The sequence below is a fragment of the Electrona antarctica genome (assembly GCF_951216825.1).
Source record: "Electrona antarctica genome assembly, chromosome: 8".
Lineage (NCBI taxonomy): Eukaryota > Metazoa > Chordata > Actinopteri > Myctophiformes > Myctophidae > Electrona > Electrona antarctica.
The window spans coordinates 29,366,746-29,383,805 of NC_136789.1; the positions used below are offsets into that span (position 1 = coordinate 29,366,746).

At 46.3% G+C, this 17,060-nt stretch overlaps 1 protein-coding gene across 10 annotated transcripts in view; it reads left to right on the forward strand.

Annotated features, from left to right (window-relative positions):
• arhgap32b (Rho GTPase activating protein 32b) overlaps positions 1 to 14,498 on the forward strand; it is a 166,336-nt gene extending 151,838 nt beyond the window's left edge. For all 10 annotated transcript variants that reach the window (XM_079508347.1, XM_079508349.1, XM_079508350.1 and 7 more), the window contains 9 exons: positions 2,336 to 2,418; positions 3,219 to 3,326; positions 3,498 to 3,643; positions 5,216 to 5,417; positions 6,589 to 6,734; positions 7,305 to 7,379; positions 7,942 to 8,811; positions 9,265 to 9,923; positions 10,900 to 14,498. In XM_079508347.1, coding sequence (XP_079364473.1) covers positions 2,336 to 2,418; positions 3,219 to 3,326; positions 3,498 to 3,643; positions 5,216 to 5,417; positions 6,589 to 6,734; positions 7,305 to 7,379; positions 7,942 to 8,811; positions 9,265 to 9,923; positions 10,900 to 13,407 — 4,797 coding nt within the window. In that variant the 3' untranslated portion in view covers positions 13,408 to 14,498. The remainder of the gene's footprint in view (positions 1 to 2,335; positions 2,419 to 3,218; positions 3,327 to 3,497; positions 3,644 to 5,215; positions 5,418 to 6,588; positions 6,735 to 7,304; positions 7,380 to 7,941; positions 8,812 to 9,264; positions 9,924 to 10,899) is intronic.
• The last annotated feature ends 2,562 nt before the right edge of the window (positions 14,499 to 17,060 follow it).

The following is a 17,060-nucleotide window of genomic DNA, read 5'->3' on the forward strand; positions in this document are numbered from 1 at the left end:
TAAAAGACAATCCCCAGGGCCCAAGAGTTCAAGACTTTCATTTTAATCCCTTGATACTGCTAATTCAGTAGCAGTAACAATAGCGTCTTCTCTCAGTCAGTTGATTCTTCATATCCATATGTACGTATACCGTCTACAACAAATGTCTTCGCCAATTAAGTAGCCGATCTACAAGATCACAACGTGTGCTCACAACACGATGCATTGTGAGCTCACAACACGATGCATTGTGAGCTCACAACACGATGCATTGTGAGCTCACAACACGATGCATTGTGAGCTCACAACACGATGCATTGTGAGCTCACAACACGATGCATTGTGAGCTTGTACATCTGCTATTTTGGTGAATGTTCCCCCCTCAGCCCAGAGTAGGGATGCTGGGGTTATACTTAGTTGCACGGCGGTGTTGCGCAACCCCACCATAGCCGATCTACAAGCTCACAATGTGTCACACAGCACTTCTCACCACGTGACCACGCCCCAACCAAGTATAAACTCATACTTTTTGACAAGGTCAAACGTACTTGGACAGAAGAGATCTGGAGCAAACCAAAATTACGCACGTACATATAGGGGAATCAAACATGACTATTATACCGAAAACTATGTTTTATTTAATCTGCCAAAGAAAAAAAGATCACTTTGTGCCCAGATTAGAGGAGGTATACTGCCACTTTATATTGAAACGGGTCGTTATGTTGTGCTAGAATGATGAGCTTGTAGACCTGCTATTTTTCAATAGCTAAAGTATAAATATACTACTTAAAACACCAGAAGGGGTTCCCCTGTCCTGAATTGGTTATGTTCCGTGGGTCGACACCCCTAAAATCATAGCATTGTGCTGAGCGAGCGCACCCTGTCATTAGAAACACAGCAGACCAACCACTCTAGCACGCCACACAGTGACATGGAATAGAAATCTCCTCCAAGCATAACAGAATGGCCCCTGAGGATCAAGTACATGTTTGCTGGTCGTTATGGCAACATAGCTGACAAGAGAGAGAGAAGAAATGGAGGAAAGGAGAGAAGCAAGCGTGTGGCTGCACAGTTAAAAACCCATTATTATTATATATTAAAAACCCCATTCATACTCATTCCTCTTCAGAAATCTCTCTCGCTCGTCAAAAATAGCTAACAAACAAACTCGCAAATGCTCGCACCCTTTTTGGTGTTTTAAGCATTATGTTATACTTTAGCTATTGAAAAATAGCAGATCTACAAGCTCATAGCGTGAATGGGGGCGCAAATCTGAATATATATTCTTTCAGAGTTCAAATCTTTGCTTCTGGGCGGGTCCCCTGGAACAACATATTTTCAGATGAGGGGGGGGGGGGGGGGGGGGGGGGTCCGGTCCGGTCCGCAGCCAAATTCACATAATTCTGGCTGTCCTTGGCGTGATAAAGGTTGAGCACCACTGACATAGGTTTTTCACATCAACACATCTGTATGGAGAGGAACAGCAGCACCTGAGTGTAGTAGACACACACTGATGCATACCGACCTCTCACTCTCTCTCTCTGTCTCTCTCTCTGTCTCTCTCTCTGTCTCTCTCTTTCTGTGCCTCTCTCTGTCTCTCTGTCTCTCTCTCTCTCTGTCTCTCTCTCTGTCTCTCTCTCTCTCTCTCTGTCTCTCTCTTTCTGTGCCTCTCTCTGTCTCTCTCTCTCTTTCTGTGCCTCTCTCTGTCTCTCTCTCTGTCTCTCTCTCTGTCTCTCTCTCTCTGTCTCTCTCTTTCTGTGCCTCTCTCTGTCTCTCTCTCTCTTTCTGTGCCTCTCTCTCTCTCTCTCTTTCTGTACCTCTCTCTGTCTCTCTCTCTGTCTCTCTCTCTGTCTCTCTCTTTCTGTGCCTCTCTCTCTGTCTCTCTCTTTCTGTGCCTCTCTCTCTGTCTCTCTTTCTGTGCCTCTCTCTGTCTCTCTCTCTGTCTCTCTCTTTCTGTGCCTCTCTCTGTCTCTCTCTCTGTCTCTCTTTCTGTGCCTCTCTCTGTCTCTCTCTCTCTGTCTCTCTCTCTGTCTCTCTCTTTCTGTGCCTCTCTCTGTCTATCTCTTTCTGTGCCCCTCTCTGTCTCGCTCTCTCTGTCTCGATCTCTCTGTCTCTCTTTCTGTCTCTCTTTCTGTGCCTCTCTCTGTCTCGCTCTCTCTGTCTGTCTCTCTCTCTGTCTCTCTCTTTCTGTGCCTCTCTCTGTCTCTCTCTTTCTGTGCCTCTCTCTGTCTATCTCTTTCTGTGCCTCTCTCTCTCTGTCTCTCTGTCTCTCTCTTTCTGTGCCTCACTCTGTCTCGCTCTCTCTGTCTCGATCTCTCCGTCTCTCTCCATTCTTCCCTTCTTTCTGCTCCTGAAGGACGCTGTATCAGCAGCGACAGACGAAGAGCGACTCATCAAGATCCATGATGTCATCCAACAGCTGCCTCCTCCGCATTACAGGTCAGTGTGGAACAACACTGCCCCCTGGTGGAGGTCCCAAGCTATGCCTACATAGAGCCACACAGTGCTATTATCTCTTCTATATTAATGTGTGTTCAGCGTTCTTGGTTTATTGTCAGTTCCATAGGATAGGACACACTCGGCATACGCAGTTGCAAAAGTACTGTTCTCCCCCGTGCAACATGCATGTAAACAACATCATTAAAATGCAAAAACAACATTATTATTATTACTTCTTCATTTTGATTTGATTGATTTGATTGATTTGACTTGATTTTGATTTTAAAATAACATTATTATTATTCATTTTGAGAACCTAGAGCAAGGCACAGGTGTGAGAACTCTTAAATACTGAACAAGTCACAGGATACAACCCGACTCCTAAGGTTACCATTTCCAACCGAATAGAGCTATTGGATTATCTAATGTTGCCTTTAAAAAATAAGCAATTTCAGCTGTGGTTCATTTAATGTCCTGTATTTTGTCATGTTTGTCATATTGGATGGAGCCCGCACACCACAGGTATAAGAAAGACGTTCTTTATTGAGAATTCTCAATAAAGAACGTCTTTCTTGTACCTGTGGTGTGCAACAGGGCTCCATCCAATATCTACTGAAGTTTCTTTAGCCCAGCACCCAGCCTGTCGATGTGCGTATTCTACGTCCGCTCATGTTTGCTCATAGTAACATATTAATGGTCTAAAGAGTCAGCCTCAGAAATATCATTATACCAAAGCCAATGAAAGAAAGCTGAATAAATGGATGTTTGATGAAGCGCCTTCCCTTCCTTTCCATTCCCAGGACGCTGGAGTTCCTCATGAGGCATCTGTCCCATCTGGCCACGTTCAGCTACGTCACCAACATGCACAGCAAGAACATTGCTATTGTTTGGGCTCCTAATTTACTACGGTGAGTTTGGGAATTATAACCACTTGAAAGTATAGATGGTTTACGTGGTTAATGTTTGACTCAGTCTCAATGTCTGTCTCAATAGGTAATTTCTCATAGACATAAGTTACATTTGATTTTCAAAGAAGCCATATTTATTTTTCCTCGTGTTGTGTGTCTCACTCTCACCAGGTCTAAACAAATCGAGTCTGCGTGCTTCAGTGGTACGGCAGCCTTCATGGAAGTGCGGATCCAGTCCGTGGTGGTGGAGTTTATTCTCAATCATGTGGATGTTCTCTTCAGTACCAAGCTCAGCACTCTCATCAGAGAGGGAGGAGGCACGTACCATGATATTGTTGCTGTATAGCTGGGAACTTGATCCTCTTATGAATCAAGGTGTAGGAGCCATAATGTGATCTATATGTGTTGAGTATGTCACGTTAGTGGACAGATTGGGCACTGCACTGGTAGTGGTGGTGGGCGTGATCACTGGGGCTGGGCGCTGTCACGCTAATAACTACACAGCGTTTACCTGGCACTAGAGTTGAGGAACTTGGGACGGAGAGGGGGTGAGCTGGGAGTCGGCATTTTCTGTTGACTATGTTGCGGCTGTAGGCTGTTCAAAAGCCGCGAGCCGAGGAGCTAAGCATGAATAAATGGTCAAACTGACAGCTTGGAGTGGACCTGAATTCCTTTGCGTGTGCGTCATACAAGTGTCGTATACTCTCATGCTTAGCTCCTCGGCTCACGGCTTTTGAACAGCCTACAGCCGCAACACAAGGTTTTATAAAAATTCACAAAATAAGATTTAACTCTTCCACAAATCCACAAATTTCTGATTTTTATTGAAGGGACAGCCCCTTGAGATGCAGCATCTCATTTTCAAGAGGGACCCATAAACAAACAAATACACAAAACATACAGTACACAGATACAAACGGATATACAAACACATACATATATACACAAATAGCTTGCTCACTAGGGCTGTGAAGTGGGTGTCCCACGATTCGATTCGATTCCGATTCTTGGGGTCACTCACGATTCGATTAAAAATTAAAAATGATTCTCGATTCAATACATAGGATTTCATCACAATCTACTCCAGCCAACTGAAGTACTATACTACAGTAACTTGAACATGACTGAAGACATGATGTTTACTGTGATTAGGGTGAGCTTACATTTCATATCACAAACACCATGTAGTGAAAACTCCTGTAACTGTAACCAAAAAATAATAATTATGAATCGATTTTGAATCGTTCATAACGGGAATCGCGATTCTAATTTACACCCCTATTGCTCGCCCTCTTCCACCAACCCCACCAACCACCACATCATCAGCAGCTGTTACACAATGGAGATAAGGTCACAGTGCAAATACTTCAGTGTCATTACTGGTTACCGTAAAGGTTAGAAGCATAGAGACAAGTTGAGTCTAGATGTGAATATAAGGAAGTCCTGAAGCTACTGAATGATGAGATGGATCTAAGGCTTCACTCACACCTTTTGATCTAGCATACAACATTGACGCATGCTATGATAGATGTAAACAAAGGTTAAGTGTCATGGCTGCCCCAATGCATTTCCAATGGAAGTCACATGGTTTGACACAACATTTTTGTTGTACGGCTTTCGGCTGTGTTTCGACTGCCCCCCACCCCCTCATACAACAAAAATGTTGTGTCAAACCATGTGACTCCCATTGGAAATGCATTGCGAGCTTGCATCAGTAAACAAGTCTCATGCATCAGCTATACATCAATCTGTTGTGAAGGTGTGAGTCAGGCCTAAGAGATCGAGGGAGATTGTTCCAATCAAATTTGGGGTCTCACAACATGCCTCCTGTGGGGGCCCTGCATCACTCATAATCATTAATTTCATATACCCCTCCCCACAATCCCCAGGTCACAACTCATTGTCGAGGCCCAAGTCGCTGCTGGTGTCGTCTCCCTCTACCAAACTGCTGAGCTTGGAGGAGGCCCAGGCCAGAACCCAGGCTCAGATCAACTCTCCTGTTACTGAGGACAGCAAGTACATTGAAGTGGGCGAAGGTCCGGCCGCCCTCCAGGGGAAATTCCACACGGTCATCGAGTTCCCCACTGAGAGGTGTGTTGTACTCCTAATCCTGTCCCTGCTTGTAACAAAAAGGAGATTGAATGTCAGCCATTTAACCCATTTTGGGGCGGGAACCCCTTTTGGTGTTGTAAGCATTATGTTATACTTTAGCTATTGAAAAAGATCAGATCTACAAGCTCATAGCGCGCCACCGAGTGGCGCGCTACGAGCTTGTAGGCCTGCTATTTTTGAAAAATCGAAGAACGACTGACATAGAAACATAGCTTTTTCAGAAAACTGTCAGGATGTAGAAGACATTTTTTAAATTTCGACGTCAGGCCTAAATGGGTTAAACCTGCAAAGAGGTGTAAAGAGTTATAAACCTACTTCTTCTTCTCACAAGGCCAAACGTGAAGAGATCATTTGTATTGGGTTTATACAGCTTCTTTACCGACATGAGGCAAAGTGTTGGACTATGACGCATACAAATCCTCGTTATGAATTTAACTTAAATGGAACAAAATCAAGCCATTCGTGGTCAGTTTGGTTCCATTTGTACACTCAGGGCTCCATTTTCGTCACCGCTAAACCCCTTATCCCTAAACTTCTTTGCCTTTTTTTACTATTTTGCAAAACATTTTTAATAGTTAAAATGGCCAGTCTACAAGCTCACAACGTGTCAATGTAGATTGGCTAGTTGAACTATTCAATAATGCTTTTCAAAATGGTAAAAAAAAAAAAAAGGCAAATAAGTTTAGGGATAAGGGGTTTAGCGGTGACGAAAATGGAGCCCTCAGTGTACATATGTAGTAAAGTAATTCAGTGTGAATACACTGAATACAGAGTACTTGTCTCACAAGCCACATGAGTTACAAGAGTGTCATTTACTACTTGCTCAGGCCAGTAATGAGACAAACTATGAGCTGACTGATGATATAATAGCATTGTTGTGCCATAGCTTTTCTTGCACCAAAGCCTGCAGATGTTGAAATGGAGAACTGTGATTAATGACCGTACCGTTTTAAGTAACCATAACTCTTTTCTTCCTCTGTTTCAAACACAATGAGCAGACAGAAATATGGCATAAGTATCTTGGATTCAGTCAGCCTTTAAATGAAATGTGTGAATATCTTACTAAGCCTCTGTGTTGTTGTGGTCACAGGAAGAGGCCTCCTATTAAATGATATATCTTACTAAGCCTCTGTTGTTGTGTTGGTCACAGGAAGAGGCCTCCTATTAAATCCAAGAAGTCTCCAGTGGGAAGCTGGCGTTCTTTCTTCAACTTGGGGAAATCATCGTCCATGTCGAAGCGCAAGTTGCATCGCAACCCCAGTGAGCCCAATGAGCTCAAGACTATGGCTCTAGCTGGTAAGACTTTTATTATGGCAGACATTTTGACAATAACCTCTTGGGTCTAAGTCAATGGTTCATCAACGGTGGGCTGTAGTTTTTTTTTTTATTATTACATTTTTATCCCTCGATTTTGTAACCCATTTTTTCACCCCTGTGCCAATTATCTAATGTGATCCTGGGCTCTCTACACACCCTCCGCCAGCCTAGTCCCCATATATGGGGGACATGGGGAGAGCAACGGACTTGAACTCTTGCTTCTTTCCTGCCTGAGTGTCCAAGTTGCTCCTTTACACGTGACAGGGGGGAGTTTCCCTGGTTGGACGTAGCGCGTGGAAGGAACACGTTATTCCAACCAGTTCCTTTCCCCTCCATCAGGCGCCCCGGCTGGCCAGGGGGAGGCAGTTTGTTTAGAGACCAGGATTGGGCTGTAGTTTTTTGAAAGATTTTTATTTGACTACGCATGTTTCATGATTACTACTTTTTATGTATGTGATGGATTGCCATGCTTTTTGTTCTTGCTTAATGTAAATCGCTCTGGATTAAGAGCGTCTGCTAAATTGTAATTGTAAATTGTGCTCGTTCCAGGCGGGAGAGGAGACACGGCTACATTGAGATCAGCCAAGAGTGAAGAATCGCTGACCTCCCTGCATAATGTTGAAGGTAATGTTTAAGTGCTTCTCTCTTTGTTTTGTACATCATAAGCAGCACAAAGGACTTCTTTAATTGGAACATAGAGATTACTCTTAAAAACTCTTAAAATTACTCTTAAGAAATAAATACATGGTCCCCAACCCTGGTTGTTGTACATTTGAGTTTAACCCATTCTGGACAGGAACCCCTTTTGGTGTTTAAAGCATTGTGTTGTGCTTTAGCTATTGAGAAATAGCAGACCTACAAGCTCATAGTGCGCCACCGAGTGCCGCGCTACGAGCTTGTAGGTCTGCTATTTTTGAAAAATTGTGAAAATGCGGTGCAAATCTTTGAATATATATTATTTCAGAGCGAACATTTTTAACTCAATTCTTTGCGTCTGGGGGGTCCCTGCATGGAACAACATATTTTCAGATGGGAGTCGGCGGCCAATTACATATATTTTTGTCATCCTTGACATGAAAATGTCTGAGAACCACTGACACAGAAACATGGGATTTAGAAGGCATTTGTAGAATCGTCCTCAGATCTAAATGGGTTTAAGCTGACGTGTCTCCGTCTCTCCGTGTAGGAGAGTCCAAGGTGTACCGCCCGCGGCGACCACGCTCCAGCAGCGACGCGCTGTCGGCTTCCTTCAACGGCGAGCTGCTGGACAGCCGGCATCATCAGCACTGCAATCCCTACCACCACCAGCAGGACGCCGGCGCGGAGGACAGCGACGGAGACAACGGACCCATCTGCGTGCCCGCCCTCATCTCCCCGCCCCGCTCGGCCGGCGAGGACGTGGACCTCAGCCCGCCGGACATCGGCATGGCCTCGCTGGACTTCGACCCCATGTCTTTCCAGTGCAGCCTCCCCGACAACCCCTACAACGCCTTTCCCCTAGACGACTCCTCCTCTCCGGCCGCCGGCGCCGAGGGGCTCAGCCTAAAGAGGAGCTCCGGTAGTGCTACCGGTAAAACCAGTTGCTCCGAGCACATCTCGCCGTGCTTCCTGGGCGACGTAACCGCACCGTTGCTGCCTCCTGATCTGGGCTGCGTGACCGCGGGGACGGAGAAGGTCGGAAACAAGAAGCTGACCACCTCCTACTCCTACACGGATAAGCCCACGCAGGCCGTGTCGCCTATTAAATGCCTGAAGTCGGCCAGTCTGGCCCCGCTGAACATCTTAGAGATGTTCCCCGCAGATGTACTACAAGACAAAGGTGTCCCTCCCAAGCCTTCGTCCCCTCCTCCCTCAGGACACAGGGGGGGGGACCCTCTCCCCTCAATGGGCGGCGTGCTGCCGAGGGTCAGCTCTCGCACCTCTCTGTGCGAAGCGTTCCAGATGGAACTGCACTGCAAGCTGGCCGCCCTGGACAGCGCAGAGAGCCGAGAGCAGGCGGGAGAGCAGGAGAACGCACAGCCGCGAGGAGCGCCCACTGGAAGTGAAGAACACAGAGGTGAGGCGGCGGCCGTATGGTGCCAATGCAGACGTATTCAAACTGTTCACGGTTCTCTTTCATTTCATTTGGCTTCTCAATTATCATATTCTGTCATGCTACCTATAATATCTATATATTTTTCTCACTTGAAATTAAAATGGATGCCTGCTTTTCCCCTAGGTTTAGTGTCCCAGCAGGTTCATGCCTTTAACAACTTGCATGGAGCCCAAAGAGATCTTATCGCGTGATGCCCGGCCGCCATGCTTAACGTTTCCCTCTCTTTCCTCCTCCTGAAGAGATGCCCGGCCGCCATGCTTAACGTTTCCCTCTCTTTCCTCCTCCTGAAGAGCCTTGACCTCCGCCTTGCCTTGCCTGCCTGCTCCTGTCTTGTCTTGTTGTGCACCACGTTGCCCTTTTCTCACTCGATCATTCTTCAAATGCAGTTCCCATGTCTTTGTCGCCCCTTCCCAGGAGCCGTAGCTCTGGACTCGTCAAAGGACCTCACCCCCGCTCACCCCCCCGTATCTGCCCCGCCCCCTCCCCCTCCCAAGAATGCTGCCCGCATGCTGGCCTTGGCCTTAGCGGAGTCTGCCCAGCAGCAGGTGTCTGTTCAGGCCCAGAGGAGGTCCTCCGGGCCCCCCACCCCGGTGTCCCCCGTCCGGCCGCAGGAGGACCCCTGGGATGCCGTGGACTCTCCCCCCTGTCCTCCTCCGGTGCTGCTGCAGCTACGCGTACACATCCAGGAGGTCGCAGGGGAGGAAAACCCCCCAATGGGAAACGCCACCACGACCCCGACCGCCGTCGCGGCCTCTTACCCGCCGCTGTCCCTCATCCCCCCGTTGAAGCAACCGCAGCCAGACTCCACCGGCCTCGGCAGCAAATGTTCCCCATCCACCCCTCCTGGAAGTAGGCAGGACCACATCACCCCACCCGCCACTCCTCTTTACCAGAGTGCTGCCTCCCGCTCCAGATCCCCCAGCCTGGTGGCTCTGACCCAGAAGAGAGCAGAGAGCCAGCAGCCTGCCATGGGTCAGGTAGCTCTCTCTACTAGCAAGTCCAGTCCTGCTCTGGTCAATATGTGCAGTAACGGCTGCAAGGCGACAGGAGGCTCACCGCAACCCGTTGCTGAGGTAAACGGCACAAGTTTTATGAATAAATGATTAGGTGTGATTATGTTGAACTGAAGTGAGTTCTATTTAATGAATACATTTCTTATACAACTATTTACATGTCCATATAACGTTACAGCCGTTATAGTCAAGAGTGACTTATACAAAGTGCAACAATAGAATACTATGTTCAGACTCGGAGGCATAGTGCTCTTAAAACATGTTCCTGTGATCCTAAAAATGAGAATAATGGAGAAGTGCCAATATAAGCAAAGACGAGAGACAATTCATGTTTTCTTGAGATCTGGATAAATAACCTTCCCTCAGGCAGAGAGGGGGATGTGAGCCAAACGGTGCCCGGTAGGCTTTAATACATAACCTTCCCTCAGGCAGAGAGGGGGATGTGAGCCAAACGGTGCCCGGTAGGCTTTAATAAATAATGGTGCTTGCTTACCTCGCTATGATAAAAGTCGCTCGATAATCCCTCCCGTTCATATTTGAAAACGAGAGGCATGTTGAAGTCAGAAATGAAGAGCTTAGTATATCCATCTGGTCAAAACCACGGAGAGCTCCCTAGATTAGGAGATACGAGCCTTTCTTTGTGAACGGTAAACAGGGAAGTGAACGACAACGCGCATGCGCAAACAGCAAGGAGTATGGTGCCGAAGGAGAGGCCAACCCCCCCCCAAAAAAGAAAAACAATCTGAATATTTTTCTCTTGTTTGATATCAATGGATTGCGAGGACGTGTGTAATCCATCGGTTGGATTTAGCTAGGACGGCTCCACACGTCCTATGGTCAAAATGGGTAAACAATCCCCTCCCTATCAGTAATGTGATCTATTAATGTAATGTGATCTATCACAAATCTTTGAATATATATTCTTTCAGAGGGAACGTTTTTTTTTAGTTCGACGTCAGGTCTAAATAGGTTAAAGAAATATGGTCAAGTTAATCTGAAATAATGGTTTACTAACAATATACTGTTTAATTTCCAGGTCAAGGCGGAGGAGACGGTATCACCCCCAACCTTTCCCAAACCGTCGCCCCAGCAGCCGCAAGCAGCTCAACAACAACAAGCTAGAAAGCAGGCACTGCCACAAACACAACCTCAACTACAGCCTCAACCTCACATTCTGGCTGATCCTCCAACACAGACTAACCCTCAAATAGAGTCCCGTTCACAGCCGCAGCCCCAGACACAGTTCCACCCTCAGCTGCAGGCCCAGGCCTCATCACAGCCGCAGCCCCAGACACAGTTCCACCCTCAGCCGCAGGCCCAGGCCTCAACACAACCTCAGCCCCAGACACAGTTCCACCCTCAGCCGCAAGCCCAGGCCTCAACACAACCTCAGTTGCACGCAAAGGCTAGTGCTAGAGTAGCCCCTAACTCAGCAGAGCCCGTTGAGAAGCCCTGGGAGGCCATTGAGAAGCCCTGGGAGCCCATTGAGAAGCCCTGGGAGCCCATTGAGAAGCCCTGGGAGGCCATTAAGCCAGTACAGCCCTGCGTTGAGCCTGTGAAACACAAGGACTCGTATGGACCCACGCCCCCGACCCCTCCCATCCGCTCCATCGAAAGCAAACTGGCCACAGCAGCACTCAGCCAGGCCAGCGAGGCCTCTTTCTACATCCAGTCTGATGCCTCTACGCCCGCGGATGCTCTGCCATCTCACCATCCTCCTTCTCCTCGCAAACCCTCTGCCCAGCAGCCAGCCTACCTGTACCACTCTAAAGGAGAGGGGGTTTCACTAGAGCCCCCAGGCGTTGCCTACTACCACCAGCAGCAGCGGCCCCTTCCTGTGGGTCCACAGTCTGTGCCACACCACTACCGGCCGGACAGTGTGCCCCCGCACCTCTCCTACGTGTCAACGTCTGAGCCTCAGATACCCTACACTAGCGCCCGTGCCGACAACCGCTACTGCACTCTGGGGCCCAGGTCCTACCACCACTCCATGAAGTCCCGGAGCAGGGGAGGGTACGTTTCTCCTGGGCTAGGGCACCAGGGTCAGGGAGGTTACGCCACTATGGACAGAGTCCAAGGATATCCCACCATCCGCAGAGTGCACTCGTTCCATGTCCCTCCCACTATCCGCCCGGTGCCCCTCCAGCGGACGGAGGTCCCCCCGCCTGAAGACGACATGTTCTTCTACCACCGGCCCATGTATCAGTGCAAAGCCTACCAGCAGCCGCCCCAGCAGCCGCCCCCGTCGCAACAGCAGTCCTCACAAAACGACTATCATGTCACCCAGCTGCAGCCTTTCTTTGAAAACGGACGGGTCCAGTACCGCTACAGTCCCTACTCGGGTGGCAGCCCTCTAGAAGCACCCTACTATGACGTGGACCCTTATGGGACCATACGCGTCCGGCACTTTCATTCCTACGGCAGAGATTCGGGATCCAATGGAAGCCGGCCAGCAGCAGCAGGCAAGGCGAGTGGGTACCACTACCTCTCTCGCCACGTCCTCCTACCCGGGAAGGAGCACAGTTTTGTCAGCAGGGACATGCCCCCCGGGCACGGCTCCAAGGGAGCTCCCGTCTACCTTTCTTGGGACCCCGAGGAATCGGAGAGACTTCGCATGCACTCCATCCGCAGGGAGAGCAGGGCGAGGCAGAAGATCAAGGGTCCAGTCCTCTCTCAGTACGACAACGTGGGCCTGTTCGCGCCTGCAGATATATCGGGTTATGACACCCTGCACCTGCGCAGCAAATCCGACCCCGGCAAAGCTCTCCTGATCGCAGCCGAGAGCAAAGACGGGAGGTACCACGCCAGACACTTGGACCCCGACGTCCTCCTGTATATGGATACTGACAAGCACAGTCAGCTCAATACGCTGAGTGACAAGTTGGACGGACCGGCCAAGCAAAGCTCCAAGAAATGCCAATCCTCACACTCCCTTCCAGCTGTCATCGTGAGCCACAACCTTTCCTACCAGCAGGAGAGCGGCCGGCACGAGACCAAATACGACCCTGGAGACGACAAGCTCAGTGGTGGAGGAGGAGGAGGAGGTGGTGGCTCCAAGCACTGGCAGCAGCAAGGGTACCCCAATAAAAGGAACTTCCAAACGCGGTACGAATGCCCCGATCACGACCACCACCAGAACAAGGTCAAAGCATCCAGTGGCTACCACAGCACAGATGAACAGGCACCGCTTCCCAGGGAGCCGGCCGCCCATTCCAAGCCTGAGAGATCACACAGTGTCCGACTGCAGCAGCAGCAGCACTACATCCAGGCCAACCCCGAGCTGGAGAGAGACTACTCCTCCTACCAGACACAACACGGCACCACCGCGGTGCCGTCCCACTACGACAACCTGGATGACTTCCACCCAGTACCTCAGCCTCAGGCCCCCCCGGGTCAGAACCGTGGAAGCTCTGGTTCCTTCCCCAACCCTGGTTTTACAGTGACCCACAACAACAGAGCGTACTCCACAGCCTTGGGACAGGGAGCCTTTCTTCAGACTGACCTGGGCCTCCAGAGGCCGGACACACAGATACACACAGAATGAAGAAGAGTGGTCAGTTAGTTTTGGTCGTTTAGCTACGTTAAAGAAAGCAAATAATAAGACTCCACTGAGCTAACTACGCAGCCTCTGCTGGACAGTGGACTGACGTTAAGACCATTATTTTTGTTCCTATGTATTTTTAATGAATTGTAAAGAAAATCTTAAAGAGACTTTATAGGGAAAGTACTGAATGTACCAGAGATTATGGTCTGGGGGATAGATGTTGTTCTGAATGATTGAGACGGTACCGAGTCATAAAGGTATATGATATTAAAGACATGGGGTACATTAAAACCAGGACCGCAAAAATGTAAAATATATGTATATGAATAGAATCACTAGTAAGAATGGATTTTTTTTTGTTTTTTGGGGGGGTTTTCTTTAGGAGCGGCGCAGGGTATGAGCATTAATGGGGATTAAGGTTTTGCATTTTAGAAATGCATGTTCTCTCTTTCTCACTTACAGAACAGTTCTGTGTACTTTGATATCCATTGTGTTCTATTGTGGATGTTGCAGCACAAGTCATTGAAGGAGGTAATGTATGTAAGTCATCACGGCCACCCTTATGCCCGGTTATACTTGGTTTTCGCGCCCAATATCGCGCACCAGAAATAGCCCGTCTACAAGCTCACAATACATCATGGCGCTTGTAGATCGGCCATTTTCAGCATAAGTCAGGTTTTACATACATAGCATACCGTATCGTGCAGTGTGTCCAGTCCACCTGTATGGGGTTGAGGGACTCCAGATTTGGATGTTTTGTCAAATAACTGCAATGGGTTACTTTAAATTAATATAGTGGGGTTATTAATATCTCATTTACTCTGTGACTGTGCCATTTTTATGTAACTTTGCTATAAACAAATTTAATTGAAATCCAATGGGATGTTTTGGTACTTTGTTTGTTCTTCATTGTAAGAGGGACCAAACAATATGGCGGTCACTCTGGACTCGTGGAAATATTCAGTACAGTATCTGAGTTGGAGAGAGGACGGACGAATGCCTGTTATACTTCTTTTGTGTAAGAGGGGTTTCCAGCTATTTCAAAGAACCAATGTGAACTGGAATAAATGAATAAAGTTAGCTGAAAATGTCATTGGCGTTAAGCACACCGTTGTTGACTTTTTGGGTTGGAAAATGAAAAAAAGCCTTTGTTTTTGTTCCTAGAAGTGGTATTTTTTCTACTTTTAAGTAAATGAGAAAGGTACTGCCTTCTCATTGCATAAACACCATGAACTTTTGATGAGACTCTTACTCTTGAGATAATTATTCTTGATGGTTAAGTTAAAACACTTTATTATAAGCTCATACTGTAGTATGCATATTATAACATTACAGGTCTTGTATGAGCTGTTATACCGATAGACATGACATTTATCACAGTATATGTATTTTCTTCATAAGCCATCTGAATGAAACCAAAAAGCACAAGTATATGTTTAATCAGGCATGAAGTACAGTAGTGTATCGGCTTGTTTTTCCCTCGTTTCCAATATTTTTTGCTTTTTGTTAACTGCTCAAGAACTATGAAACTCTCATACTTAATTCATAAACGTTATTATTTAAAGTAATATAACAGGGAAGTTAATATTAAGGGATTCACGATACCTCACAAAAAATACATAATCACTCAATATGATACCCTGCTAGTGTGGCAAAATAGAACTTAAACATTTCAGGTCATATATGAGTCATGATACCTCATAAATATGTCATGCACTTTTTTGCAAGTATAACAGCAATAGAAGACAATGACATGAATGTATTTATTATTTGTGTGATCAAAGTATCAAACCTGTGTGGCAGCTCAAAGAGTAGCTGCCTAGCCCCAAAAGGAGGAAGAGTTTGGTAACAATAGAATAGGAATCGAGACAAGCTTTCAAGTCCTGTGTATTGAAAATGCATATTTCCTCTATACTGACACACTACACACATCTACACTCCACATTAAAGACAGAACCAAGCAAACCTGTCGACTCAACATTTCTAATATTTCCAACATGCGCTGCAATTTATTGCATACAGTAATATTTTCTGCACTATATATATCGTCTGTCGGGTGGAAACCGCATATGTGACCAAATTTGACAGACTGCCATTGGATTTCTTTTGATTTTTTGTTTTTTCCATGTCATATGAAAGCAGGGAATCATAGCTTCAAATTGACATATTGGTTGTTCAGTTTGTCCCAGCAGTTTTGGAGATATGGCTTATAGAGTAATGTCTTGCAGAGAAACAGCGAGTTGAGAAAACAGGCTTGAAAGGTTCAGTTCTGTGGTCTCTAACATTACACCTAGCTACATGTTTAAGTATTTATTTCATATTTACATGTCGATTCCAGCTCTATTCTTCTCATTTTGAAGTTTTTCTCCTGGTGAAAAGCTGGAATTTGCGATGACAGGCTCTCAGTCAAATCTGGTCACATTATGTCCAAAACGTACTTTTCAAGATTCAAATTCAAAAATGGCAATGGCAGCAGATCTACAAGCTCAAAATGTGTTGCTAAGCCCCCGCGTTTGAAGCTTGTATATCTGATCATACTGCAGCTGTAGTATGATCAGGTAGGAGCATAATTCACGAAAAAACGAAAGGTTATAATATGGAGATATTATCTCCATATTCTAACCTTTAAAGTGGTTCCTGCCCGACAGCAACGATATGCTTTCCAACTATAACACCTTTCCATTTGTCACATAATTCTCAAAATGTTCTAAATCAGCATCAGCTGTATAAGTGCATTTTGTTCGGTATTGATGGCTTGTATTGTCTTAAAATATTGTAAATATATCTTCTGTATTAGTGGCGGGTCGTACTTGCCTCATGATATGGTTTATATTAGTCTTAAGACTGATGCAGTTACTACGCTGATAATACACTTACAAATTGTGCTTATAATAGGCTACAAATATGATGCATTACAATTCCTCATTCACGGGATCACAGCTATTCAAGTAATGTTACCAAATCTTAAAGGTGTTGCAAGTTTGTTTGTTTTTGTTCTGAGAAAGATAACTCCTTAAACAAGTTATTGATTCATTCGTTCTTCCACTATTGCACATGCCAGGAAGGTTGTGCAGCCTCCTGACAATACCTTTCATTGTCTAAAAAGAAAATGTATTCTGCTTCAGTTATATCTTCTATAGGCCTAGCTGCTGGCAGGTCTTTATATTGCATCATCTATACTATAGATGATGCAATATGAAAACCTGCCAGCAGTAGATTCTATAGGCCTGGCATTTTCATGGATGTTGAAATAAGGATCCGTGCTTGAATGAAAACAAGACTAGACTGCAAACTGGAGGTTTCTCAGAATAGTTCAAATAAAATTGTTAAGTAATAGCTATACTGTACAATCCTTGTCTATTAATATGTACTCTTGCTACAGATGCACTGTTGTAAATTGACTACTGCAACACCCATATATATCAGACTCACAGCAGAAGAACTTTGACGTTATCTGAATACCTTGTTTGGGGGGAGGTCATTGTTTTTAACAATAGATAAACATTCCTCAAGCTGTAATTTTAAAGGCTTTGTAGTTCAGAGCAAAAGGACGTTATTTGTCCAGTTAGGCGATGTTTACAATGGATCATTTCTGGTGGTTGGTCTGGCTTTTAGTTTCTCTATGAAAATATGGCCACCCCTACAGTAGGCCT